Source organism: Pelodiscus sinensis, chromosome 4 (genome assembly GCF_052426305.1).
Source record: "Pelodiscus sinensis isolate ZL-2025 chromosome 4, ASM5242630v1, whole genome shotgun sequence".
NCBI lineage: Eukaryota > Metazoa > Chordata > Testudines > Trionychidae > Pelodiscus > Pelodiscus sinensis.
The window spans coordinates 2,826,073-2,852,923 of record NC_143055.1 but is presented as its reverse complement, the minus strand read 5'-3'; the positions used below and the strand labels follow the sequence as shown (position 1 = coordinate 2,852,923).

The following is a 26,851-nucleotide window of genomic DNA, read 5'->3' as shown; positions in this document are numbered from 1 at the left end:
TGTTTCTCTGCCAGACATGGCCTTAAAGACTCCCTTTTACCCCCCCACCCTCCTTGGCTATTGTCGGCCCACACAAACACAGGCTGCACACATTGCTTTGTTATTGTAGGGTTGTGTGTGAGCCCTGGTGGAGGGCTGACATTTTATTTTTAAGCGGCTTGTATTTTGCTGACTTGGTTTATCAATGCGGAGCAGGGGGGACATTGGGGAACATTTCCCCAAACTTTTTGCCTTAAAACCAGTCCCAGTGGGAGCTACTGATGCTACCCGCGTGCTCACCCTGTGGCACTATGGAGCTGGGCGCACTCTCTACGCAGACTCGCAAAGCGATGGAAGAAAAGGCAGGTGGCATCATGACATCACTTTTATTAACCATCAGAAACCACGTCATTCATCAACGTTTGACATACAGTACTCGGGTTGGTTTTTTTTCAAGTTGTACAAGTGAAGATACATCTCCAGGCGGTCAAGACTTAGACGTGTGTGTGTGAGAGAGAGACTGGGCGGACGGGTGGGCGTCGCTGATTTCAGATTTGATGGCGAAGCGATGGCTGGCTCAAGCGGACGTCTGATTGTTTCGGGGCAGGTGAGGGGGGCTTTAGTGATTTTGGAAGGATCTCTCTGTGTCGTAATAAATAAGCAGCAGCGTGAACTAGGACTCAGGATCGGGGCCAGGTAAAAATGGGAATTCTGCTCTTCTCTCCCCCTCCCTCCCCGGAGGTTTGTGAAAAATATTTGCATTTTCTTCCAGGGCCTTAGTGGTTTTCCTCCCCTAGGCTATGTCTACACTGCAGGATTTTTGTTCAAGAACATTTGTTCTTGTGCAAAAACTTGCAGAGTGTCTACACTGCACAAGTCAATTTACAGTAAAGTGTCGGAAAAGAGGGCTTCTTGCAAAAGCGTTATTCCTTTCCCCACGAGGAATAAGCCTTTTTGCACAAGAGCTCTTCCACAAGAAGGCAGTGTGGACGGGCAACATGGATTCCTTGCACAAGAAACCCCTATGGCTAAAATGGTCATCAGAGCTTTCTTGTGCAAGAGAGCATCCACACGGCCATGGACGCTCTTGTGCAAAAGCACATGGCCGTGTGGACACGCTCGTGCGCAAAAACTTTTGCACAAGAACTCTTGTGCAAAACAGTTCTTGCGCAAAACAGCCTGCAGTGTAGACATAGCTCAAGTGTATGACTGTCTACATCATTGTCTCCAAAAGATGGAGAGTTTGGTAGAGTTGCGAAGGGGTGGGGGGCAGGAGGCGTTTGCATCAAAACTGGAGAAATTGTAAACTCTCACAAACCCTAATTCTTTTGGGACATTTTGAACGTTCAAAACTTTGGAGGTGCTTTTGCAAGAAAACTGGCCCCTAATGGGGATGAATGTTGTCCCTTTTCTCCTCTACCTGTACAAAGACAAAAGACAGCTCTCCCAAAGGGCAGTGGCTTTTTCACCTGATCCGCCCAATCGTCCCCAAACTAGGACAAGACACAAGGATCTTTGCAAAGCAACTTCCTCGTCAATATTTCCCAGGCTCCTTTTCAGGGATTGGAACAGGGGACTGCTTGGAGCTGACTATCCTGCCCCGGGATCCTTCCTCGGACAGGGACCAGCACCCGAGAAACGTGCATGAAACCTGGAGCAGGTAGATATGGGATTAGCTGCCCATAAAAGAAGTTTCTTCTTTCCAGGTCCACTGGGTGAGAGGGATACAACCCTACCTCATTTCTGCCCAGTTTTGGACCTCCAGGCTATGTCTACACTGCAGCTCTTTTCCGGGGTATCCGGAGGTATCCTGGAAAAGCTATGCTGCATCCAAGTGGAATGCGTCCACTTTTCCAAAACAAATTTCGGAAAAGCGGACGTGCTCTTTCACCATCCCTGTAAACCTCGTTGTACAAGGAAGAAGGGATGTGTCGAAAGAGCAGGTTTTTCCAAAATTTGGCGCCATGTAGACGGGCCAAATTTTGGAAAAGCCTCCTCCGAAAGAAAAGCGGTTTGCAATTTGTGTATCTTTTCCTGACTTTTCTTTGTAGTGTAGACATAGCCCCAGGCAAATATGAAATTTGTCGTACGGAACTTACAGGATCTGTGCACCGCTGTTGCTGCATGTGGCTGAGTCAACCTTCAAAAGATCAGAAATTCCCCGCCTCAGGAGTGAACCATGAAATGCCCTTGACCATGAAAAGGAAACTGTGTACAAGTATAACCAGGGCAAATTTGAACCGGGGACTGCCAGAGTTTAGGGTAGGAGCCTCGACAGCAGTGTTTCCCAATTTAATTTGGCCACAGAACCCTTTGCAGCTTGAAAGCATTTCAAGGAACCCCTAGGGTTGCCAGGGTAAATCTTGTCAGGCAAAAAAAAAAAAAAAGACCCACTGAAAAAAGGCTCTGTCTCTTTAAGAGGGGGCAGGGCCGTGCTGAGTTCTGAAGGAACCCTTACTTTCACTTGATACATCATAGAGCGGGCAGAGACCTCAGGAGGTCATCAAGTCCAGCCCCCTGGCCAAGGCAGGACCCATCCGAATTGGAGAACACTGCTCTACAGTTTGAGCTAGAAATCCAGCTGGCTCGCAGCTCAGGCTGTAGAGCTGCCTTGTTCCTATCTCTCTCTGAAAGTGCTGTAAGTGCCACGCTATGGGACAGGGCACCGCACTACCCGTGTGTGGGTCACACAGGCACGAGGCTCCAATTCTAGGTGTCGGTGTTTCAGACAAGCAGATTGCAAACAGAGCTGGGGGAAGGAATGAAAAAGAAAAAAACGGGCCAAAACGTACGTGTGGGGTGTTTTATCCCGTGGCAATGCCTTGTGTCAACCAATAATGGCAGAAAAAAGGCAGACTGGTCCCCAGGGCTTGTAGGAACCCTTAGGAGGGGAACGGTGCCAATGCCGTTGCAATTTGTGGTTGCCGTTGCAAGTGAAACGAAAAAGTCCTGGGAAAAGTCAAATTTGGGGAACTGTAAACCAGATGCTCTGCTAAGAATGGAGAGAAGTGATCTCAGCAAAAAACTGGGACCCAAATCCTCGAAGACCGTTTGCTGCACCTTGGAGGCTCTGGGCCAGGGACAGACATTATTCCAGGCTCCGCCAACGATGCCTAGGAGGTTGGGATGGTGTCAGGCCTGTCGTGCCTCAGTTTCCCCAGCTTGAGCTGCTTCCCTCCCTCCCACGGGGGTGCTAATTAGCTAATATTTGCCAAGTGCTCTGAGGGTGACATGCACAATAAATAAATAATTTCATAGATTTTTTTTTTTAAATCAGTAAAACCTTTTTATAAAAACATTTATTTTAAATATTTCCTTTCGCCATGGTGGGTGGAGTGGAACGCACGGGCGAGGGGGTAAGAGACAGGGCCCCCCCACAGGACACAGCTTTGGCAGGGCAGTGCAGGGAGTTAAAGCAGAAGGGGTCTGTGCTTTTAGGACCCGATTCCGCACAGCACCAAATCACATGCCTAGCTCTAGGTTTGGAAAGACAAATGCTTGACCCCACTAACGACCCTCCTGGGGTTTATTAGACACGCAGCTGCTAACGAGCATGAGCGGGGGTGAATTTAGGCCAAAGAGTCCTTATATGAAAAGCACCAGAGAACCCAGGGCCTTGCTCGTTACTGGAGCAGGTGGGGGAGACACGCGCCGTCGCGGCCAGCCAGTCGCTGATTGGTTAAATAGTTCCTAGGAAACGGTTCTGCGTTGTGACAAAAAGCTGGACCCGAGGGCGGGCTGGGGGCGGGGGGGACTGAAACAACCAGCTCCTGGGAAAACTGTTCCGGGGTCGAAAAGCCAGAATTGTCACAGACAAACGGGTTGCGCTCTTGTGGCTGGAAAAAGGTGATGCCTGTAAATGGTTTTGCCAAAGTTATTCTGCTCAACAACCTCCACAGGAAGCCCCCAGACATTTTGATTTACCCCCCTGCAGGTGAGAAATGACCCTTCTAGTCTACAGCAGCCTTGAACCCGCAGCCTCAGGATAAGTGCTAGAATCTAGCCTAGCTCCGCCTCACCCCCTAAGTCCCGGAAACCCCTGCTTGCACACCCCAGTGCATACTCCCCACTGTCTTCCCAGAGGGCTGAATGTCTGGGACAACGTGCGCGGGGACACAAGGATAGGAATTGGCAACAGTTTGTTGCCCCGGGCCCACGGCAGCGGCTGGGTGGTCCCTCAGAAAGGCCCCGCGGCCCCACCCAAAGGCAGGCGGCTGCAATAAGCCCTAAAATGCCGTGGCCCGAAGGTCGAGGTTGGGTGGGAGTCGGCTCGCTGCCAGCAGACAGCAGCGTGCCGAGGGGTGTCTCTGGAGGGCACCGACCGCGTGGCAGCAGGGGATGTAGGCAGAGGAGAGGCAGGGATCGGGGAGCAAATGAAGATAACAAGGGGGACCGGAGAGAGGCACCGGCTGGCTGGGAACGGACAAGGGGAGCAAATCAGAGACTTGGGGGGCTCCTCCCTCCCTATGGCTACAGGGCGTCCTCAGTCCTGTTGGGGTGACCGTGCCTGTGCTGTGAGCCCAGCACCACGGCGCCAGTCTCCCGGCACACGCACTCACAGGCGGGAGGCCGGGGAAACCCAACCCCAGACATCCGGGGCGGATCCTGCCCACGGTGACACAAGCAGCGAGTCCCTGGAACCGGCGAGGGTTGCCCTGGGTCGGCAGTGGGGACCCCAGAGGGCATTGGGAGGGGGGACAGGCCAGGGAGGTTGGCAGGCGCCTGGCCCAGGATTCCCGGGGCAGAACGCGAGCTGGTGGGTGGCCAGGCTGCGTGGGGCTGAGCTGACGCGCCCTGGGCTGAGGCCGGTGGGCAGGGTCTGCTGGGCAGTGGGAGGTGCCCCAGACTCCGAACTTCACCTCTCGGGGCTGCCCTGAGCACCAGCAGATGTGCCAGACTTGGGCGGCTGGTCCCTACAGGCCAAACTCTCCAGGGCTGTGGCTCTCTGGGTGGACCCGTTCCTGCTTCCCAGAGCTGAATGCAGCGGGGAGGGAGGAGGCAAAGGATGAGCTGGACAGCGCTCCGAAAGGCCCTGGGGTAGAGGGTGGCTTCTCCCTTCCCCAGCGGCCCAGGTGTGCCGGATCCCTTGGGCGAGGCCGCCAGAGGTGTCAGGGCAGGCGGCTGGTCGCATCCCTCCCTTGTGCGCGGCTGGTGGTGAAACTGACGTGACTGAGTCGGCCCCGCGGGCCCCAGGGGCTGTGGCCGTGACAAAGGGGGAGCGGCTGGTTGATTTACTGGCCACACTCCGGAGAAGGGGCTGGACTGGCAGGCGGGGCCCCGGGCCCCAAGGGGAGCAGTCACACGGCAGGCCCGGCCTGTGGCTCTGGGCAAATTTGGTTGCGGGGGCGGCGGATGCTCCTGCGTGCTCACTCATGCTCCTTCCCAGAAGACTCTCCTCCCCAAAGCCGGGTGCTGGCTGGAGGCAGCCGGGGGACCCTCCCATCCCCAAGCCCATCTGCACCCCTTGGCACAAGAGCCAGCCCAGGCTCTCAGCCGCGTGCCGCTCGGCTCTGAGCCGGAGAGGCGCTGGGACGTGGGGAGAGGGATGAGGCGGGCCGGGGGGCTCCCTAGAGAGAGCCAGGCCAGGCCAGAACAGTGCAAAGCAGCGAGCCGCAATCCAAGCACAACTTGCCACAGGCCAAACCCTGGCCTCACGGAAGCATTGGGCGCGATTGGGGAGCCCAGGAATGGCAAAGCGGCCAGGATCGGGATCTTATTTAATGTGCCCTCAAAGCCACAGACTCCCAGGCCTGCCAGGACCCTGCGACGTTCCCTCTCATCTGTTCCATCCATGTGCGGAATAATTTGTATGTGCAGATGTGCACCACCAGGAGAAACACACACCTGGCTGTGGGCACGCTGCTACTCAGCTGGGCGGCGTTGGAATCTCTCCGGAGCGGCCGCACAAGCTCACAGGCTCACAGGGGACACGGGCCCATGGGGACCATCTAGTCTGACCTACGTCACCCAGGCCGGAGACCTGCCCTCCAGCTTCCAGGGCTGGAGAATCCATGGTGCTCCTGGTGCGTTGTTCCAATGCTTAACATTTCGCGCCTAGACTGGAGCGCCCCTTTGAACCAGTGTGTCCCCCACCCAGCTGCTTGGAGACTGAGTCCTTGAACCCGCTCGTGGTTAAGCAAAGCCGACAGAATTCCTGGAGTTTTCTGATCTTTTCATCAGGGACGTGACTCTTTTCTGACCCCCTCCCATCTGTCCACATCCTCCTTGAACTGGGGCCAGATAGTGAGGGAAAATCAGCTTTCTGCTCCCGCTCCTGTCTGTGCATCCCGGGATCCCACGAGCCCCGGGGACCACGCTAGGAGGTCGTGCTCTGCTGATCAGCCACCACCACTCCCCACAACGCGTTAAGGGACTTCAGCCGCTTGCAGGGTCAGGATCTGTGCCTGCACGGGAGCCGAGAGGGAGGGAGGAAATCCTGAAGCCTTGTGGGCCCAATTCGGAGAGGTACCATCGATGCTCCAGGCAGTGCTAGGCAGGGGCTCAACAGCCCAGCCCAGCTCCCACTGATGTCCATGGGGGTCCGGAGTGCAGGATTGGGCCCATGGCTAATAATGCACTTGTGTGGTCACGGGGGCTCTGCCTGGATTCGGCTGCTCTTTGCCTGTTGGGGCGTCTAGCTCCCGGTTCCCAGGCCCCGGCCAGACACGTAGGCAGGCATCACGGCCAGCCCTGGCTCCGCTCAGCCGTGCCCCTCAGCAGACGGACTCTGGTGTCTGCACCGAAGTGCTAGTGTCGCTTGTCACCCATTGCACCTGAGAGGCAGGGAAGGGACAGGGCTTAAATTAGAGATGGGGAGGAAACAGGGGGGGTTCGGCGCTGCCCACTGCTGAGCTGGGTCTCACAGAACCCGATCAAGGGGGCTTTGTCGGATCGGAACTACCCATGGCCGGGGAGTCTGGAGAAACACTCCTGAGTCTGTCCCCGATCTCTCGGAAACGGGTCAGAACCAGTGTCCCAATAACAATCAGGGGATGTTTGAAACCCTTCCATAAAGGCCCCTCCTCTGTCTTACTTTACAGGAGGCTAAACCAAAATGTGGGTCCAAATGAAGGCTGTTGAAATGCGGTTCATTGACTAGTCGACAGGCACTTCCGCATTCCTCCTCTGAAACGTACAAGAGCTCCCACTGGGGCTCTTGTACATGTCAGTGGAGGAATGCAGAACTCCGGGTGCAGCCCGGAGCCAGCCGGAAGTCCTGCAAACTCTGGGCTGCACGTGGGTGCCTGCTTTGAAATGTACAAGAGTCCCCAGCATCTACACAATTCAAAGGGGCAGCCGTGGGGAGCCCGGGGTCAGCGGGGGTCTCACCAGCTGACCCCGGGCTCCTAGGAGCATGCAGAGTAGCATGGAGCCTGGGGTTAGCAGAGGACTGAGTCCCCCGCTGACCCCAGGCTCCATGGCTTTGAAATACACAAGAGTCCCTGCTGGGGATTCTTGTACATTTCAAAGGAGGAATGCGGAAGTGCTTATCGACTATCCGATAAGCAAATGCTTATCAGAAAGTTGACTGGTCTTTAACACCCTTAGTCCAAATCCAGGAGGGTTCCAAATCGGAAGCAGGATCGCCCATTTTTTCTTTTCCCCCCCACCTCAGACATCCGGTGACAGAGATACCCCCAATGGCTCTTCTCCCAGAAACTCTTCTCCGGCAGCAGCTGCAGCACCCTGAGGCTATGTCTACACTGTGGCGCTATTTCAGGAGACCAGCGGTAACCCGAAATCGCTACCCCATGTCTTTTGAGCACGGCTGTTATTTCTAAATAGAACAGGCTTGCTATTCTTATGTCCCTGGAAACCTCTTTCCACGAGGAGCAAGGGTATGTCTACACGCACAGCTATTTTGGGATACCAGAGCAGGTACACAAGCCACCCCTTATTTCAAAATATGTGTCTAGATAACAGGCACGTTATTTCGCCATCCCAGTAAACCTCGTTGCACGAGGGTTAAAGGATGGCTCGAAATCGCGCATTATTTCGACATTTGGCTCTGTGTAGACACACCAAATCTCAAAATAAACTATTTTGAAGTAGATTCGAAATAAGATGCACAATTTGCATGGCGCACAGTGCATATCTTATTTTGAGTTTAGAGCGCTGTGTAGATGCACCCCAAGGGATGTTTCGGAAGAGCGATTTATTTAGAAATAAATGCCGTGTAGACAGCACCAAGTTTTGAAAGAAGCCATTTCGAAATTAACTCAAAATAAGCGACGCAATTTGCATCACTTATTTCAAGCTCCAGGGGCAGTGTAGAGGCACCCCTAGAAAGCTGAAATGAGCAAGGGGAGGCAGGAAAAGGGATCCACTTTCCTGTGTCAGTTTGGTTGTTTTGTGCATTCGATAATAGTTTTGTACAGTCATTTTCAGGCTGTTCCCCTGTCTAGTCACTTGGTCAGTTTCACATTTGGTTGCATCCCTCTTTCAGCAGGTTCTCAGCCAATCAGAGAACAGCCAGCAGCACACGGGGACAGAGGGGTGCCCCGAGCCACTTTTAACAAGAAATGCTCAAAAATGGTCAATCAAAAGTGGTTTTTTCCCCGGCAGAAACTGGCTTTCCGTCCCAGCAGGAATTTGTATGGGAATTATGCCCCTTTGTTGGAAAAAATCAAACCCTCAACCCACAAAGGTTGGTTTTCTGCAGCCAAGCGTTTCTCGCCAAAACCTGGAAGATGGGCATGTCCGTCAAAACCATCCGTGGGTCAAGGAGGGGAAATGCCCAAGTTGCTTTGAACATGTGTTGTGTGAAAGGGTGTGTCTACACGGCACCCTTAGCTTGAAATAAGACACGCAATTTCTTATTGCGATGCTCTCTCGAAATAGGCTATTTCGAAATTAGGCCTGTCTACCCAGCGCCACATTTGGAAATAGAGCGCTGTTTTGAGACATCCCTTATTCCTCGTGGAATAACGCGTCCGCTCTATTTCAAAATAGCGTTCAAAAGACGTGGGATACCTCTGGTATCCCGAAATAGCACTGCAGAGTAGACGTACCCAAACCGACAAGCTGTCCCCGGAAGGCATCCCTTTAAGGCAAGGAGCTGCCTCCACCTTTGGACGCCTTCTGAGCCGTCTTAAAGTTCAGAAAAGATCTAGCTAAAGGGGTAGGCCCAGCTCGCCAAAGGTATTTAGGTGCCTAATTCCCACTGGCACCAAAATCCCTTTGAGGGTCTAGGCCCTAGTGTCTAATCCACAAGCTGCCAGCGTAGGTTGACATGGACAGTTTGGGTCTCAAGGTCTTTTCCCCGGGCCCTAGCAGAAAAGCCAGAAACCCGGGAACCACTTTAGTTACCGCCCCTGCAGAGCCGTGGTTTCTAGCTCCCATATGGGCCAGGCTGGCAGCTGGCTTGGGAGTGGCGTCTATTCTTTCGCTGCTGCCCCGGAGCGTGGCCTGTGGGTGCAGACACGGGGATGCTGGTGGGCTACCCACACTCCATGCTGCCTGGACTTCCTACCCCCCGCTGGGGCTTTCTTCACCCTGCCCAAAGCCGGCGGGCTGCAGATTCGGACGCCTTTGGGGTGGAACGCGGGATGCAGTGTCAGCGCGGCGGCATTGGGAACCGGCCTTTGCTGCGCAGCTACGTGGTGTACGGGGCACTGAAAGGATGGTTGGCACCAGTGCCAGCCCGCATGGACAGACCTCCTGACCCCTCCTGCCTGCTTCCCCCTTTAGGCTCCCCCCTGCCCCTGGCCTCATGGGATTAATTCAGGAGACGGAAGGGCTGGCCCCCTATGCAACAGGGATAGATTAAGGCAAGACCGAAGAGCCTAGACTCTGAGCCTCCCTCCTTTTGTGATGCCCCCTCCCCCAACCACAATTCTTTACAGGTGGGGAAACTGAGGCACGGAATGGGGGACTTGCCCAGTGGCAGAGTCAGGAATAGCACCCAGGAGCCCGGGGCTCCCACCTCTCTGCTCTAACCACGAGGTTGCACTGCCTCCCTCATCAACACGCAGGCCCTTGAATGTAACATGGCAACCCCCCCCCACCAATCACACTCTGTCCCGCTTGGCCTCGCTCCGGGCCTGGCTCCACAGTCAGCGCGTTGGGTGACTTTTGGAGCCTGAAATCCAATGGGCCTGACAGTGACAGCGCCGTGGCGGACTTACACGGCGGCACCTGGCTCTGGTGTGAGGAACATTGGCAATCAACGGCAGAATAAAACACACGGCGCCAGCAAACCTTTCCCCTGCCCCCCCGGCGAGCGACAGACCCTCTGTGTATCAACCCTACCCGGCTGGCACCTCCAGCAGGTGCATTTGACCCCCTAGCAACCCGGCACCGGAGGGGGACACAGCAGAAGTGGCTTCCCCGTGAGTCCCCGCCAAGCCGGGCATGCCAAGCCGGGCAAGGCCTGCAGCTGTGTATGCATCCCCGTGACAGTCACACGCACGCACACGTCACCTGGACACGCGACCGACAGTCTCTTGACCTTCCACCGGTGAAGGAGCCGCCCCAGGCGGGAGTCACGGGGTGGGTGGGGGCGAGGAGGAGATTTTGACACTGGCTTTGCGTTAAGGACTCGGCTTCTTGCTGGGCAGAGAACTGTCTTTCCTTTCCAGCCGCATGTAAGGCTCAAAGGCCGAGCTCCCCAGTCCGTAGCCGCCCGGCAGCTCGTGCAGGCTTCCCAAGAGGGGGCTGCTGAAACAGACCGGGGTTGCAGGCAGCCGGGGGGAGGAGGAGGAAGCGAGAGAGGGGACCTGCAGGCTGAAGGCTCTTGTGGCGGGAGGGCTGTTCCCGCTGCTCAGCCCGGGCGAGGTGGGGTCGGAGGGAATCAGGCTGGATCCGCTCCCGGCGGGGCTCCCGATGGCGCTGGAATTCGGAGAGAGCAGGTTGGACGGGGCCGGCACGGACAAGAGTCTCCCTTGTTCCAGGAGCCGGAGGATGTTGCAGGTGGCGAAGGATTCGGAGGTGGAGGACGAGCGTTTCTCAGAGTCCCTGCTCTGGTCCTTTTTCTGCTTGGTGCGCCGGTTTTGGAACCAGACTTTCACCTGGTGGGGGGGGGGGGGGAGACGGATGGAGTGTAGCCAAAGTGGGAAAGAGGGGAAAACAGGGTGATGGGGGCAGGGGAGGTGGGGGAGTGGGGAGCGAGCATGCACCGGGAAGTCGGGAAAGAAGAAAGAGCAGCCCATGCAGGAAAGGCAGGAGGAAGCGGGGCGGGGGGAGGAGAAAAGGAGGGGACGGGAAAAGAGAGAGAGAAAGCCACAATGTGTTAAACATCCCAGAGCGAATGGCTCCCGCAGCCCATGAGCCAGGGAGACAGCGACCTACAGCCCCCATGGGGTGGCCGACTGGGCAGCAAGAGTCCCTCCCGGGCACACACTGGGCCCCTGAAGAGCAGAGGATGCCCTTGCTGCATGGAGCCATGGCGCAGGGTGGGGTGTAAGGGGGGAGGGCTAAGCGGATACGGCAGAGGGGATCTCCCCAGCTGTGTTTGGGCTGCACCGGTCCCTCGAGACCAGGAGCGCTGGAGGGGAGGGATACCAGTAGCTGCTGGGCACATTTACCCAGCATGCAAAGCAACGGCCTGTGAGGGAGGGAGACGGGGCCAAACCACACCCCGGAGCAGCCCCCAGCCTCTGTCCCCAAGCACACGCCCCGTCCAGGGGCAGGGCCGATGCTCCATCGGGGACTGTCCAAAGCAAGAGCCTTGTTTCCCTCTAGGACGCGCTCGAGCGCGACCACCAGACAGGGGCTTGCGGAAGCAATCCGGGCGTGGCACCCCCGGCCTGTCGTCCACAGCTCAGACTAGGTCCCACAGGCCTCCGCTGACCCTGACATGTACCGACCGGCTCCCCAGGGTCTGGACACGCCTGGGCTCTGGGCACGTCCGGCCCTAAGGACTGCACCCACACTCCATGGGCTTCAGATGCACCAAATCGCAGACTCTTCCTCCAACCCCTGCAGGAGCCCGGCCCTTGGACATCACTGGCCTCCCTATAGCCACCAGCTCCTCCTGCTGCTCTGCCTCCAACCTCGGTGCCTGGACGGCCAAAGGTCAAGGGCCTGATAGAGGAGCAGCCGGAGAGAGGCAGAGACGCCAGGTAGAGACGGACACAGGCAGAAGAGGGCAGGTCTGCATAGGTAGAGGAGGGGTGTGGATGGGGACGGACGGACGGACAGTCAGACTACAGCTTACAGTCGGGTGTTTCAGTTCTAGCCCATCAGCACGGGCGTGCTCTGTGGTTTCCCCAAGGGCGATTTACGCAGCAGGAGTAACATCTGCGGTGTCACTTGCTAAGACAGGCGTGTTGGGGGTTGCGGATCCTCATGCTCCAGGGCACCAGGCTAGGTGGGGTCAGGAGGGAAACCTCTCTCCCGTGATATAGCTCTGTCTTGTCGCAGAGCAGGTCCTTTTGGCCACGGCCTCGCGCGCGCATTGCCCATCCTGCCACACAAAGGCCCCTCACAGAAAATGCAGGCTGCTGACACTCTGAGAAAGCATAACTTGTAAGCACACAATGCAGCTTTCAGTGAACGGAATCTAACCTTGTAGGCATCATAGAACAGGGAGGTGAGCATGAAAAGATAGAGCACAGCTGCAAGAGATAAATAAGACTCTCTTGACCGGTCCTTGAAGGCAGGGAGGTAGGCATAGGGAGATAAGACACAACTGCCATACACACTGACCATGCCCACACCCGGCACCGTCCACAGGGCCATCAGGCAGGCATCATGAAAAATCCAATAGGGCAGTATTGCACATTACCTCATTACCAGCTTATCAGGCCCAGCCAGGGAACAGACCCTAATAAGGTACCGGACATCAGGTTATGTTATAAAAGACCCTCGACCCCTTTGTTCAGGTAGGTTCCATGTATTGAGGGCACGTGTCTTTTTGCCCGGCTGAAGGATTGATCACCCTGAGGCTGCCTCCCCACCCCTCGAGTCAAAAATAGGGGTGCGCGAGTTCTGAGCATGCTCCGAGTTCTAGCGTGTCTTTACACTGTTATCGTTGCTGGATTTGTAAGTATCGCTTACATATCGCTTAGTTAAGAGTTGAATCGTGTTAATTTCACTGTGTAATTCTGTAGAGTGTAACTGAGTTCTATTAACCTCACTATGTAAATTGTATAATCTTGTGTTGTGTAACGGTGTTGTATTTAGGCCAAGTATAAGTTTTAGAAATAGAAACCCAGGAGTTGTTAAGTTGTAGAGGTAGATTAATGACTAACTCCACCTGCTGCCCTAAAATAGAAACCCGGGAATTGTTAATTTGTAGAGGTAGTTTAGTGACGAACTCCACCTGAAGCCATAGAGGGGCTGGCTGCGGATGGAGTTTTTATTATCATTATATTGGCTTTGCTTTTGTATTTTTTGCTTGCATGCTGCGCTGCCTTAAGCGAATCAGAGAGAGTGATTTAATATAATCGAATTATAATCACAAAGTTTGGTTCAGTTTTTCCCTCCTGTAAAAGCACGAGGCAATTACTTGTTAAAAACTCATTTTAAAGTCATTTGGTTTTAATAAAAGAATCGTTTTACTTAATAAAAAATCATTTGTTTCACCATCATCCGGTAGTTTTCACTGGGTAATCGGCTTTAACCCCTGGGGGCTCCTGTCACATCACCGAACCAAGTTGTGACATGTCTGATGTATGCTGGGGCCCAAAACGTGTATCTAAGCCACATGCAGTGGCCACTGGCAAGGCACCTCCTACATATGATACCCGCTGGGCTGAAAGGCGCCAGGCCAGTGGACAGGTAACTGCTGGGACAGGACCTGAGGGAGGCTGCCGTGAGGATTGGTACATTAAAGAACAGGAGCTGCCCTGATAAGAAGGGGAGCAAGATACGTTTAAATTTAAGTTTAAATTGGCTTCACTGCTCCAGGGATCTCATTCATTCTCCGTCCAAGCCCTGCAGAGGCAGCGGAACGTGAGTGTACGCAGACTGAACCGCTCGCTACCATCTGGCACTTTCTCGGAAAGGATCAGCTGTTGGCCAGAGGAATAAAAGGTTTCCTGAAAAGCAAATAATTCCAGGCACTCAGCGCTGTTGAGACAGAGAAACATTTGCCCAGCATCTGCTCACATTTGTCATTAATGCTGCTGAGAAGAAAAAGCCTTTTTCCAAGGCAGGCTTGGCCATTAAAGATATGCTTAAAAGATACAAAGATACCAGTCCCTGGTCCTTACGCGTCTGGGGCAGAGGGGCGGATGCTGCTACACATTCACGGCAGAGCTGTACCCTTTGAATCAGGGTCAGGAGAACGGCACAGTGTTTTTCCAAGGCAGGCAAGGAATCATCGAATCATAGAATACCAGAACTGGAAGGGACCTTGTGAGGAATCAAGTCTAGTCCCCTGCCCTCATGGCAGGACTAAGCACCGCCTAGATCACTGGTTTCCAAACTTTTTGACAAAACGCCCCCTTTTCGATTTTTGAGAAACCCTACACCTCCCCTCCCAAAAAATTATAGCAGCAAAACATGTTGGGGGAAAAAAAGGAACTGACCGGGGCCAAAAACAGTTGCAGCCCCTTTAATTCCTAGAACCAGTGTAAAAAAAGAGGAGGAGAGAAGTTGTTGACAAAAAAAAAAAAAGTTACCCTTTTAAGAGCAGAGCAGGCATTGCCCTTTTAAGGCGGCCATTTTGAAGTCTGCCCATTCATTTTCGGAATTTTTTTACTGGATGGACCAGGCTCTTTCTTGGGGGAGGGAGGAAAGGAAATGATGCGGGGGAGCTGGGTCGTGTTGCGCCCCCGTCCCGGAATTTCTTCATGCCCCTCCCCAAGAGGGTCATGCCCCCCAGTTTGAGAACCTATGGTCTAGATCATCCCTGGTGGATGCCTGTCTAACCGGCTCTTAAACATCTCCAAGGATGGAGATTCCACAACCCCCCGGGGCAATTTATTCCGGTCTTGAACCACCCTGACAGGCAGGAAGTTTTTCCTAATGTCCAACCTAAACCTCCCTTCCTGCAGTTTAAGCCCCTTGCTTCTTGTCCTGTCCTCAGAAGCCAAGAGAACAATTTTTCTCCTTCCTCCTTATATCGCCCTTTTAGACACTTGAAAACGGCTCTCATGTCCCCTCTCCGTCTTCTCTTTTCTAAATTAAACAAACCCAATTCTTTCTGCCTTCCCTCCTAGCTCACGTTCTCTAGCCCTTGAATCGTTCTTGTTGCTCTTCTCTGGACCCTCTCCCATTTCTCCACATCCTTCCTGAATTGTGGTGCCCAGAACTGGACACAAGACTCCAGCGGAGGCCGAATCAGCGCAGAGCAGAGCGGAAGAATGACGTCTCGTGTCTTGCTCACCCCCCTCCTGTCAATTCCCCCAGTGGCGGGGTGGTTTCTCCATCCTTGTCCATCAAAAGCCCAGAGGGGCTGGCTGATCAGTGATCTGCTCCTGGAATGAATTCAAGCCTGGGCTACCTGCCCCGGAGGTCATACTAGAGGATCACAGCGCTCCCTTGTGGCCTTGGCCCTCTATGAACCTGTTCGGGGCTGGCGCTGTGGGGCCCTGAGCCCCCTTGCTGCATCCAGCTGCTGCTGGATACAAAGAATAATGCTCTTCCCATCAGACCAAGGATGGGAGGGGAAACCGAGGCAGGCCGTGACCGGCCCTACGTGACCCAGCCGCTCAGTACCGCACCCCAGGATGGCAGCCTAGAAGAGCCTGCGCTCTGGGTGGAGGCTGAGGGGAGCCGGACAGGGCTGAAATGTCTGCTCCGAACCTTGGACAAAGCTTGACCTGAAACCAATGGACAGTCAATTCAATATCTTCCCCCTGCTGCCCCAGGGATGGCCGGGGATTGACAGCAGCCGGCCTTCGAGCTGTGAGCGTCCACCTGTCACTCTGGAGGCCTGTGGGTTTCACTCGGCCCTGCCACCTCGCCGACAGGAGCAGCCTGAAGGACGGGGCCTGAACCTCCGCCCAGGAGGGCAGCCAGTGGTGTGGCCTGGGGACCCTGAAGCCAGCCAGGCAGGAAGGAGCGAGGGGGATGTGTTCAGCTCTCCCAAGTTCCACCAGGAGTGGTATAAACGGGGCCGCTCACATGCCAAGGCCACGGCCGGGGTTAGACGTGGCACGGGGCCATCTACGCCATGCCCCTTGGCACCGGCTCTACCCCTTTCCCTTCCTCCACCGGTAGCAAAACAGGGCACCACGGTGTCTGTGCTGCCAGGGGTCCCCTCTCCACTCCAGATGTGCCCACGGCACTGCCAGGGGCCTGGCCCAACCAGGCTGCTGCACATCTGGGAGCCTGGCCCACGTGCAATGGAAATCAGGTAACTCTGGTGCCCATCCTGCAGGTGTCACTGTGCTACAAGGAGATATGGGAAAGCAGCCAGGGCCGGCCTGAGGATGCTCGGGGCCTATGCAGTGCTACGAGACTGGGGTCCCCGGGCCCCACAGGAGCCCGGCAGGACTGGAATTTTAGAGCTATGACTGTATCATCGTTAGCCACACACTCATGAAATATTGTTCAGCAAATTTTAAACTCTGGCCCTGCAGGCTGACACGGGAAATGCAGAAACTGGCAGGAGGTATTTAGGGCTGGCAAATGGAGCCTTACCACTCGCATGGCTCTTCCCCAGGCTCACTGCTCTGCAAACAGGAGGCTCTGTCACTGGTCAGTTAAAGAACTCCTCCAAAAGGAAGTGGAGCCACAGGGCCAGGATAGGAAGAGACAGGAGGGTGGACATTAGGACCCAGCAGTGCCCCAGATTTTCCCAGAATCCTAGAATCCCAGGGCTGGCAGAAACCTCAGGAGTCATGGAGTTCGGCCCCCTGCCCAAGGCAGGACCAAGCCCAATTCAAGCATCCCAGCCAGGGCTTTGTCCAGCCGGGACTTAAATACCTCTAGGGATGGAGATTCCACCCCCTCTCTCGGGAACCCAGCCCAGCACTTCCCCACCCTCTTAGGGAAATAGTTTTTCCTAATGTCCAACCTAGACCTCCCCCACTGCAACTTGAGCCTCGTTCTGCCATCTGTTACCACTGAGAACAGCCTCTCGCCAGCCTCTTTGGAACCCCCCTTCAGGGAGTTGCAGGCTGCTCTCAAATCCCCCCTCACTCTTCTCTTCTGCAGACTGAACAAGCCCAAATCCCTCAGCCTCTCCTCATAGGTCATATGCTCCAGCCCCCTAATCATTTTGGTTGCCCTCCGCTGGTCCCTCCCCAATGCGTCCACATCCTTTCTGTAGTGGGGGGCCCAGAACTGGACACAATACTCCAGATGCGGCCTCACCAAAGCCGAATAAAGGGGAATGATGACATCTCTGGATCTGCTGGCAATGCTCCTCCTAATGCCCCCTAATATGCCATTCGCCTTCTTGGCTACAAGGGCGCCTGTTGACTCATCTCCAGCTTCTCATCCACTGTAACCCCCAGGTCCTTTTCTGCAGAACTGCTACTTAGCCGGTCGGTCCCCAGCCTGTACCAATACTTGGGATTCTTCCGTCCCAAGGGCAGGACTCTGCACTTCTCCTTGTTGAACCTCATCAGGTTTCTTTTGACTCAACCCTCCAATGTGTCCAGGTCACTCTGGACCCTATCCCTGCCCTCCAACATATCTACCTCCCCCTCTAGTGTAGTGTCATCTGCGAACTTGCTGAGGGTGCAATCCATCCCCTCATCCAGGTCATTCATAAAGATGTTGAACAAAACCAGCCCCAGAACCGACCCTTGGAGCACTCTGCTTCAAACCAACCACCAACCAGACATCTTGTAATTGATCACTCCGCATTGAGCCCGACAATCTAGCCAGCTTTCTAGCCACCTTACTGTCCCTGGATCCAATCCATACTTCCTTCACGTGCTGGCAAGAATCATAAAATCACAGAATCATAGAAACCTAGAACTGGAAGGGACTTCGCGAGGGCATCAAGTCCAGTCCCCTGCCCCACGGCAGGACCAAGCACCAATCATCACTGACAGGTGTCTGTCTAACCTGCTCTGAAATATCTCCAGTGATGGAGATTCCACAGCCCCCACTAGGCAATGTATTCCAGTGTCTAACCACAGAACCCAGTGGGAGATCATATCAAAAACTTTAGGTTAACATAACCCAGCTCATTACAAGCTACGGCCACCAAAGTTCAGCAGCACTGGAAATGAGGGGTGTTTCTCACCCTTTGAAAGGCCAGATTGAGAGACTGGATGCTCTGTTTCCAGGGTATCCACCCATAGAGCTAGATGGCACATGATTTTATTATGTTAGGAGCATCGAAAGTCCTCAGACAAGATCAGACAAGGCAGAATTATTATCCCTAACCCTAACCCTGCTCAGTAATAATTATTATTAGCTGCCCAGGTGCAGAGAGATTCAGAAAGCAGTTCAGAAAAGAAAACATGGCTTTTGATTATTATAGCATGTAAGTCCCACTGAAGTCATTGTGACTATCCTGAACTGGGACCTTAAGTAACTCAACCAAGGCCATGCAGGGAGGCTGTAGCAGAGCTGGCATTGGTGCCAAGTCTAATAGCCTATCTATCAGGCCAGCTTTCCTTCTGTTTACCACTCGTTCATCCCAAGACCTAGAACCATAGCGAGGGCCCTAAGAACATCATGGCAGTGTTGTGGGTTAACAATGGAATTTTGTGGAATACGCACAACTGCTGAGTCCCCTCCCCTAAACGGCTGCGAGTTTTCCAACAACATAGAGGTGGAAATAGGCAGTCGCATGTGTGGGTCTTGCTCTCAGCCTGGCTACACAGTGCGCGGCAGCAGCATTGTGTCAGAGCAGCAATTCAGCAAGGACTCGGCAGCTGGTTGTGTTCCAAGCAGCAGCAACTGTTGGGCTAATTTCAAATTTCTACACCATCCCAGGGCACTGGCCCTACCAGCCCCAATTCACTACACTGCTGTCTCCTCTCCTGGTGTTAACCAGGAGTTATGTGTCTAGGATATTGACAACTGTTGCACTAATTAACACACCGAGTCTTTATCTTACTTTTTTCGTGAAAGTGTCAGACAATTTCATTACAACACAAACAGAACACACTCTGGTCTAGAACATTAGATATTTAAATCTGTGCTAAGCAGTAGCTGCCCTTGACGATTCTAAAGTATAATAAAATAATACAAAATGAACAGACCACTTTCACGATCACAGTATGTCACAATGCATGTCAGCAATGTCACTGGCTAACGTGACATGTCATAGTATGTACTACTGCTGACATGACATGAAATAATGTAGAAATAATAAAAATAATGTTAAAATGAAAAAGACCCCATGAAACACAAATTTTACTTTGAAGCAAAATTATATTTTTTGTTCCAAAACAAACGTTTGGAGCCAGGCATTCTTTTTGGCATTTTGGTTGGGTGGGACATTTTGAAAATATGTATTTTTGTTCCAATCTGGAGTGACAACGCATTTCAGAATGTTGAAATCCCCCCCCCAAAGTTGGAAATTCTAATTCTGCTGACAGTCTTTCTGCTGGCTTTGTCTCCAAAACACTCCCCCCGAGAAAGCGAATCTCTGTTATGCCCCTTGGACAGAGGGAAACCGAGGCACATAAAGCCTGTGCTGGAACAGAGATTTGAACGTAGGCCTCCTTACCTCTAGACAAGCGTAATAACCCCTGGCAGCTGCTCATATTCTCTCTCTGCCTCTGTGGCTCCACTTCAGCCGTTTGACAATTTGCTGCTAACTAGTGAGTGCTGTTGGCCCATGTGAAATACCTTGGTGCCACCCGTCAGTCCAGATCCCGGCAGAGAACTAGCATCTTTCACAGCAGATCTGACCCATCTCCGCCCGGTTGTTCCTCTGAGTCAGGGTGGTGGTGTATTGGGCGGCAGGATGGGTAAGGTCATCTGGTTACATCCGCTCTGCAGCAGGTTCATCCCCAGGTTTGGCTTAGTTCTTTCCACTAACTCTCCACGTGTCAACCGAGTAGGAAGCCCCAGCAACACGCCAAGCCAGATCCAACCCTCAGCCCCACTCCAGCCTCGGCAGCATTTCCAGCCGGGACAGGGGAGGGTTCAAACGGCGCCATCAGCCGCGTCCGGCCTCCACTGCCGCCAATGCAGGGAGCGGCTTCACACCCTACTTGCAGGAAAAGCCGACCTGCTAAGGCCCATTCTCCGCTATTCCCCAGGACCACGCTGGCTTGTTCCCCACAACGTGTTCTCCAGGCCTTTGTCCAGTCTCATCGTCATGGATTAAACGATTTGCAGGCCGGAAGGGACCATTGGGATCCTCCGCTCTCATCCTCACCCAGCAATTTCTGCGTCCCACCCGTCGCCTGTGGTTGGGCTAGGGCATGTTTTCGACACTCGCCGGCACGACCCCAGGTGATGGAGAAATGGGTGCACGGGGGGGGGGGGGGGAGCAAGCCAGGACGAGGGGCAGTTAATGGGGGGGACCAGGGATTTCCTCCCTTTCTAGCCCCCCTGCCTCAATGGGGGAGGGGCTGCCAGCTGGCTCCATTCTCAGCCGGGGCCCGTTGAAATTAACGAAGCGGGTGACTAGCCTCTTTATCCCCTCGCTTACGGCCCAGAGACGCCGTGCCACCGGCTCAGAGCCCTTCATTTCTAGCCTGAATTGACTCCCGCCTCTGGCTCTGGTTCTCCTCGTCTCGTGAGGCTCTTGGGGGCTTTACTTGAGACCCCGTCTCTGGAGCCAGGGGATTTGGGAAGAGTCTCAGCTTCCATCTAACGAGTTTCTGCCCCTGGGGGGTTACAGAGAAGAGCTTGTGGGGGTTTTTGGTGAGGGGGAGGGGTATCCAGACTCCACAGACCAGGCTGCACCCCAGAAGCAACTGGCAGCAGGTTCCCAGCCAATGGGAGGGCAGAGCTAGTGCTGGGGGCAGGGGCAGTGCGGGGAGCCCTATGCGCTCCCCCCTCCTACCTAGGAGCCGGGCCTGCTGCCGGCCACTTCTGGGGTGCAGCACAGTTTGCGATGCCAGGCCAAGCAGGGAGCTGCCTCAGTCCCCCCACTACTCCCCTGACCCCCCTGCAGCCACAAGCCCCAGCACCCAACATTCCCCCCCCCAAGCACTGGGGCATGACCCCTCATTTGAAAACTGTTTTAAGAAAACCAATGTGAGCTACAAAAGTCCTCCCGAAAATGCTCAGGTGGGAAAAAGGGCCAGATTCCAGCCGGGTAAAACTGGGGTAACTCCAAACTAGGGTCCCCGAATTTAGTGGGACAAATGTCCTCAGGCAGGGTGATATAACTCCAGAGTTACGCCACCAATTTGACTGTAAATACAACTGCAAGACTAAGGCTATGTCTAGACTGCAGGGCTCCATCTAGACTGGCAAGTTTTTCCGCAAAAGCAGGTGCTTTTGCGGAAAAACTTGCCAGCTGTCTACACTGGCCACTTGAATTTCTGCAAGAACACCGACAATCTCATGTAAGATTATCAGTGTTCCTGTGGAAATGCTATGCTGCTCCCATTCAGGCAAAAGCCCTCTTGCTCAAATGCTTTTGCGCAAGAGGGCCAGTGTAGACAGCGCGGCATTGTTTTGTGCAAAAAAGCCCCGATTGCAAAAATGGCGATTGGGGCTTTATTGCGCAAAACCGCGTCTAGATTGGCACTGACGCTTTTCCACAAAATGTGCTTTTGCAGAAAAGCATCCGTGCCAATCTAGATGCTCTTTTCCGCAAATGTTTTTAATGGAAAAACTTTTCCGTTAAAAGCATTTGCAGAAAATCATGCCAGTCTAGACGTCTCGCCCAGGCATCTTTCAGAAGAAGCTTTTCTGGAAGAGATCTTCCGAAAACACATCTTGCGAAAGAGAGTGTCTACACAGCAAAGAGGTTTACCAATGCTGGAAAAACCCCTCTGTTCTTTCAATTTTTTTTTTTTTTTGAAAGAATGCGATTGCAGTGTGGACGTAAGGGAAGCTTTTTCAGGAAAACGGCTGTTTTTCGGAAAAATCTCTGTAGTTTAGATACAGCCTAACTCATACCCCTGCCTTTGAAAAGGGGAGCATCCATCCTTGTGCAAGCAAGAAAGTTTTAGCAATTTATCCTAGAACCCCAGGGCTGGCAGACACCCCAGGAGTCATCAAGTCCAGCCCCCAGCCCAAAACAGGACCAACCCAACTCAATCATCCCAACCAGGGCTTTGCCAGGCTGGGACATAAACACCTCTAGGAGTGGAGATTCTGCCCCCGCAGTGTCACACGAAAGCAAACGTGGTCTAAGCGACCAGATTCTCGGTGCAAATCAGCGGCGCTCCATTAAGTCCACATAACGCTGGCTGTGGATCTGGTGCAGAGTGTATGTTAACACCACCGTTGCCTTGTGCACCCCCACTGTGCTAGATAGGACAGGTCCCGAGTTCAGGCAGACGGTAAGTTCTCCTGATCCCTCCGGGGCGCTGACCATGCACATACCCACAGTTCTCTAGTGTCCCTGAATGTCTGCCTTGGGGCCAGCTGGGGGCCTGCCCTTTCTCCATGCATTGTCAGCTGGAGTACTGTGTCCAGTTCTGGGCGCCACATTTCAAGAAAGATGTGGAGAAATTGGAGAGGGTACAGAGAAGAGCGACAAGAATGATTAAAGGTCTAGAGAACATGACCTATGAAGCCAGGCTTCATGAACTGGGCTTGTTTAGTTTGGAAAAAAGAAGATTAAGGGGGGACATGATAGCGGTTTTCAAATATCTAAAAGGGTGTCACAAGGAGGAAGGAGAAAATTTGTTCCTCTTGGTTTCTGAGGACAGGACAAGGAGTAATGGGCTTAAAGTGCAGCAGGGGAGGTTTAGATTGGACATTAGGAAAAAATTCCTAACTGTCAGGGTGGTCAAATCTTGGAATAAATTGCCAAGGGAGGTGGTGGAATCTCCCTCTCTGGAGATATTTAAGAACAGGTTAGATAGACATCTGTCAGGGATGGTGTAGGTGGAGCTTGGTCCTGCCTTGAGGGCGGGGGGCTGGACTCGATGACCTCTCGAGGTCCCTTCCAGTCCTATGATTCTATGATTCTATGACCCGTCACCTTGGCTGGCATTAGCCAGAGTAGGGAATGTTTCTCTCTCTCCCCATCACAACCTGCCTGTCCAACTGGACTGAACTTTTCCCCCCATCTCCTCCCACCTTGTCCCACGTGAGGGGCGGGTGATAACTGCTCGTTAATCCTCCTCTGCACGTCCCCCCTCCTGACAGGAAGGTCCCCCAAAGGACGGGCCATTCGGTGTCTGTCAGGCAGCTTCCCCTCCCGGGCGCCCGCCCGCGCTGAAACTGACAATGCCGCAGTTCACCTTGGCTGTGCACAGCGCCGGCGGCCGCCCGGGCAGAGGCAGAGCGGAGGCCGGTTTTGACGATTATTATTTAACAGGCTGCCCTGCGGATGACCTCGGCGGTTTAGCGCTCTCTCTGCCATGTGCTGCTCCATGCCTGCCCGCATCTGAGCTATTCATAGCTTCCGTCGGAGGGCCCGCTTGGGGATTAGTTCGTTCTGACAGGGAACGACAATGGTGGCGGAGAGGGCGAAGGCTGGATTCAGGCCCACACCTGTGACCTCTGAGCGGCCTCACAATTTGCCCCCTCGCCTCTCTGTGCCCCCGGGCAGGGCTTGCTCCGGGGGGGCTGCGGATCGCTCTCAGTTCCCATGGTCTGGAGTGCGGGGGGCATGACACGCGGCAGAACCGGGCTCGTAGAATGGCATAAAGGACCCACATTCAGGCTGTCGACAGAGAGATGTAGATTAGGCACATCGAAATTGCTAATGAAGCAGGGATTTAAATATCCCGCTCTTCATTAGCATAAGCATGGCCACCGCTTTTTTTCGAAATGGAGCTTTTTTGGAAAAAAAACCTGGCAGTCTAGACAGGATCTTTGGAAAAATAAACCCTTTTTTTGAAAGATCCTATAACCCTCATTTTTGGAGGAATACGGGATCTTTCGAAAAAGGGTTTATTAAAGATCCCGTGTCTAGGCTGCCGGGTTTTTTCGAAAAAGCTCCATTTCGGAAAAAAGCGGCAGCCATGTTTATGCTAATGAAGTGCGGGATAGTTAAATCCCTGCTTCATTAGCAATTTCGATGTGCCTAATCTACATCTCTCTGTCGACAGAGCCGCGTAGTCTAGACGCACCCTCAAAGCGAGGCTGCAGGGTCTGGTGGCGTTGTCACCCCGGGGCTGCTGTGAGCCAGAAATCAGCCCAGGGCAAGTTCACTGCATCCTCCCAGATCCTGGGGGCCAACGTCCCGGAGTCCCATGGGGCTGGCAGTGCAAGGAACGCCACATGGGGCCGGAAGGCCCTGCAAGGATGGCGGGTAGGAAGGCACAGGCTCAGGAGTCATTGAGTCCAGCCCCCTGCCCAAAGCAGGACCAACCCCAATTCAATCACCCCAGCCAGGGCTTGGTCAAGCCAGGACTTAAACACCTCTAGGGATGGAGATTCCACCCCCTCCCTAGGGAACCCAGCCCAGCGCTTCCCCACCTTCCTAATATCCAACCTAGACCTCCCCCACTGCAACTTGAGACCATTGCTCCTTTTTCTGCCACCACTGAGACCAGCTTCTTGCCATCCTCTCTGGAACCCCCCCTCTTAGCATCTGGCTAGGTCCCCAGAGGCTAAGGCGCACGTCACGGGCCGGAAATCACAGAACTCTTTGCTCTTATGAGCAATGGGGAACCTGCCTCCGGTGTTCTGACCGGATCTGAGCACCGGGGTTTGGCTTTCAAGAGATTTCAGGTCCTTCCTGTCCAGAATCTGGAAGCCAGGAACCGGGGGGAGAGCAGGAGAAACAGGAGAGCAGGAGGGAAAAATCCCATTGTGCAAAACATCTCGGCTGTGTCTACACTGGCCAGTTTTTCCGGAAAATCAGCCGCTTTTCCAGAAAAACTTGCCAGCTGTCTACACTGGCTGCTTGAATTTCTGCAAAAGCATTGACTTCCTACTGTAAGAAATCAGTGCTTCTTGCGGAAATACTATTCTGCTCCCGTTCAGGCAAAAGTCCTTTTGCGCAAAAGGGCCAGTGTAGACAGCTCAGATTTGTTTTGCGCTAAAAAGCCCCGATGGCGAAAATGGCAATCGGGGCTTTTTTGTGGAAGTGCTTTTGCGGAAAAGTGTCCGTGCCAATCTAGACACACTGTTCCGAAAATGCTTTTAACGGAAAACTTTTCCGTTAAACGCATTACCGGAAAATCATGCCAGTGTAGACACAGCCCTAGGGTACATCTACACTAGCTCGTTAGTTTGAGCACGGTAGGCAAATGATGGCAACCGGGGTTGCAAATGAAGCCTGGGATTTAAATATCCCGGGCTTCATTTGCATGTTTCCGGGCGCCGCCATTTTTAAATCCGCCTTAGTCCGAACTCTGTGCCCGCGGCTACAAGCGGCACGGAGTAGGGAGCTCGAATTAAAGATCCTAATTCGAACTGCTGTTACTCCTCATTCCATGAGCTGCGGGCACCGAATTCGGACTAAGAGGGATTTAAAAATGGCGGTGCCCGGGAACATGCAAATGAAGCCCGGGATATTTAAATCCCAGGCGTCATTTGCAACCCCGGTTGCCCTCATTTGCCTACCTAGCTCGAACTAACGAGCTAGTGTAGACGTACCCTTAGAGTGTCATGGAGAATGGGGGAGTCACCGGGCCCTGCCCCCACATCCGCAGCCAGACGGGACTCTCAGGCGGCAGGTAGAAGAGAAAGTTTATTGGTTCCCAGAGTCACAGCGTAGCACAGATTTGTTGTCACAGGAACCAGGAGCAGACGGTACAATCCATCTTGGGTATTAGTGGGGACCCAGAGCCAGGGTCCTGCCTGGTCCCCCAAGCCAGCTAGACTCCCTTCTCCCTAAGCCAGCCGAATAAAGTAACTCACGCTCTCAGCAACAGGTCCTGGCCGTCTAGGAAGCCCTACCCACTCCTTTGTTCAGAGTCCGGGGCCCAGCGTGTTATCCCCTGTCACCTGGTCCTCAAGGCATGAGAGACTGACACACTTTCACGGTGAGTCCTGCCTGGCCTCCCCTCCTCAGCCAGGTAGTGCTGCAGTGCCCAGGGAAACTGAGGCACCGACACACACACAGAGCAAACACAATCCCCACTACGTCACCTGGAGCTTACAGACAAGGCTCCGTCCAGGGGGTGGCTGAAGGGCCGGGGAGAAGTTGGGATCAATTCTCAGAGAAGGTGCGAACTGGAATCATTTACTGGAACCTCAGAACTGTGTGGCTCCCAAAAGGGTCCCAGCCCCGGTTTTCTGAAACCATGATTGCCCCCAACACAGTTTTACAAAGTGACCTCCCCCTTAATGCAGTGACCCCCAAGCTGGCTCATTCTGCCCCTGCTTAGCAGTCAGATAAGCAGGTTGACTGGGCAGAAGTGTAACCAGGCTATCCGCTTGGGCAGTTTCAATCCACACCCAGACCTACAGTTCCCCAGAGTCTGGGGAGGAACAGATCTTGAGCCGTGGCTTGCCTATTATAGACAAACGAGCCAGCTGCAAAGTGTGGATCCAGATCTGGCCGCCTGCAACAGGGCCCAACTCCAGACGAGAACAGGAGCCACATTTTCAACCTGGCTCTAACAAGGTTTTGATTGAAATTGCAGGCACTGTTCCGCGCATGGCATGCACACAGAGAAGTCAGGTAAAAACATCAATATCCGTGCTGGCAGGTTGCAGCGTAATCCTCCTTAGAAGTCAGCAAGTAACTCACAAGAACCCAAAAAACGGAGACACACAAAGCCGGCTGTTCCCGACACACCTAAAACCACAACTCTCCACCTTTACTATCCGCGGGCTGACCGCACACTGACTGATGCTAAACCCAATCATGGCCAAGACTGCAGCCAAGACGAGGGAAAACCCCTGAAATTTACACTGCCAGCCTACCACGGTAACCGAGTTTTCAATACTCCACAGATACAATTTGTCCTCACGATTAGCCGGGCGCAGGAGCAGATGTCTCTGCAAATAGCCCAAATTTCAGACTCCAACCCAG

General features: G+C 53.8%; 1 protein-coding gene across 1 annotated transcript in view; it reads right to left on the bottom strand.

Moving 5' to 3' along the window:
- Window positions 1–368: 368 nt before the first annotated feature.
- The window catches only part of VAX2 (ventral anterior homeobox 2), a 60,461-nt gene continuing 33,978 nt past the window's right edge, over window positions 369–26,851 (bottom strand). The window contains exon 3 of the mRNA XM_075931077.2: window positions 369–10,988. Coding sequence (XP_075787192.2) covers window positions 10,512–10,988 — 477 coding nt within the window. The 3' untranslated portion in view covers window positions 369–10,511. The remainder of the gene's footprint in view (window positions 10,989–26,851) is intronic.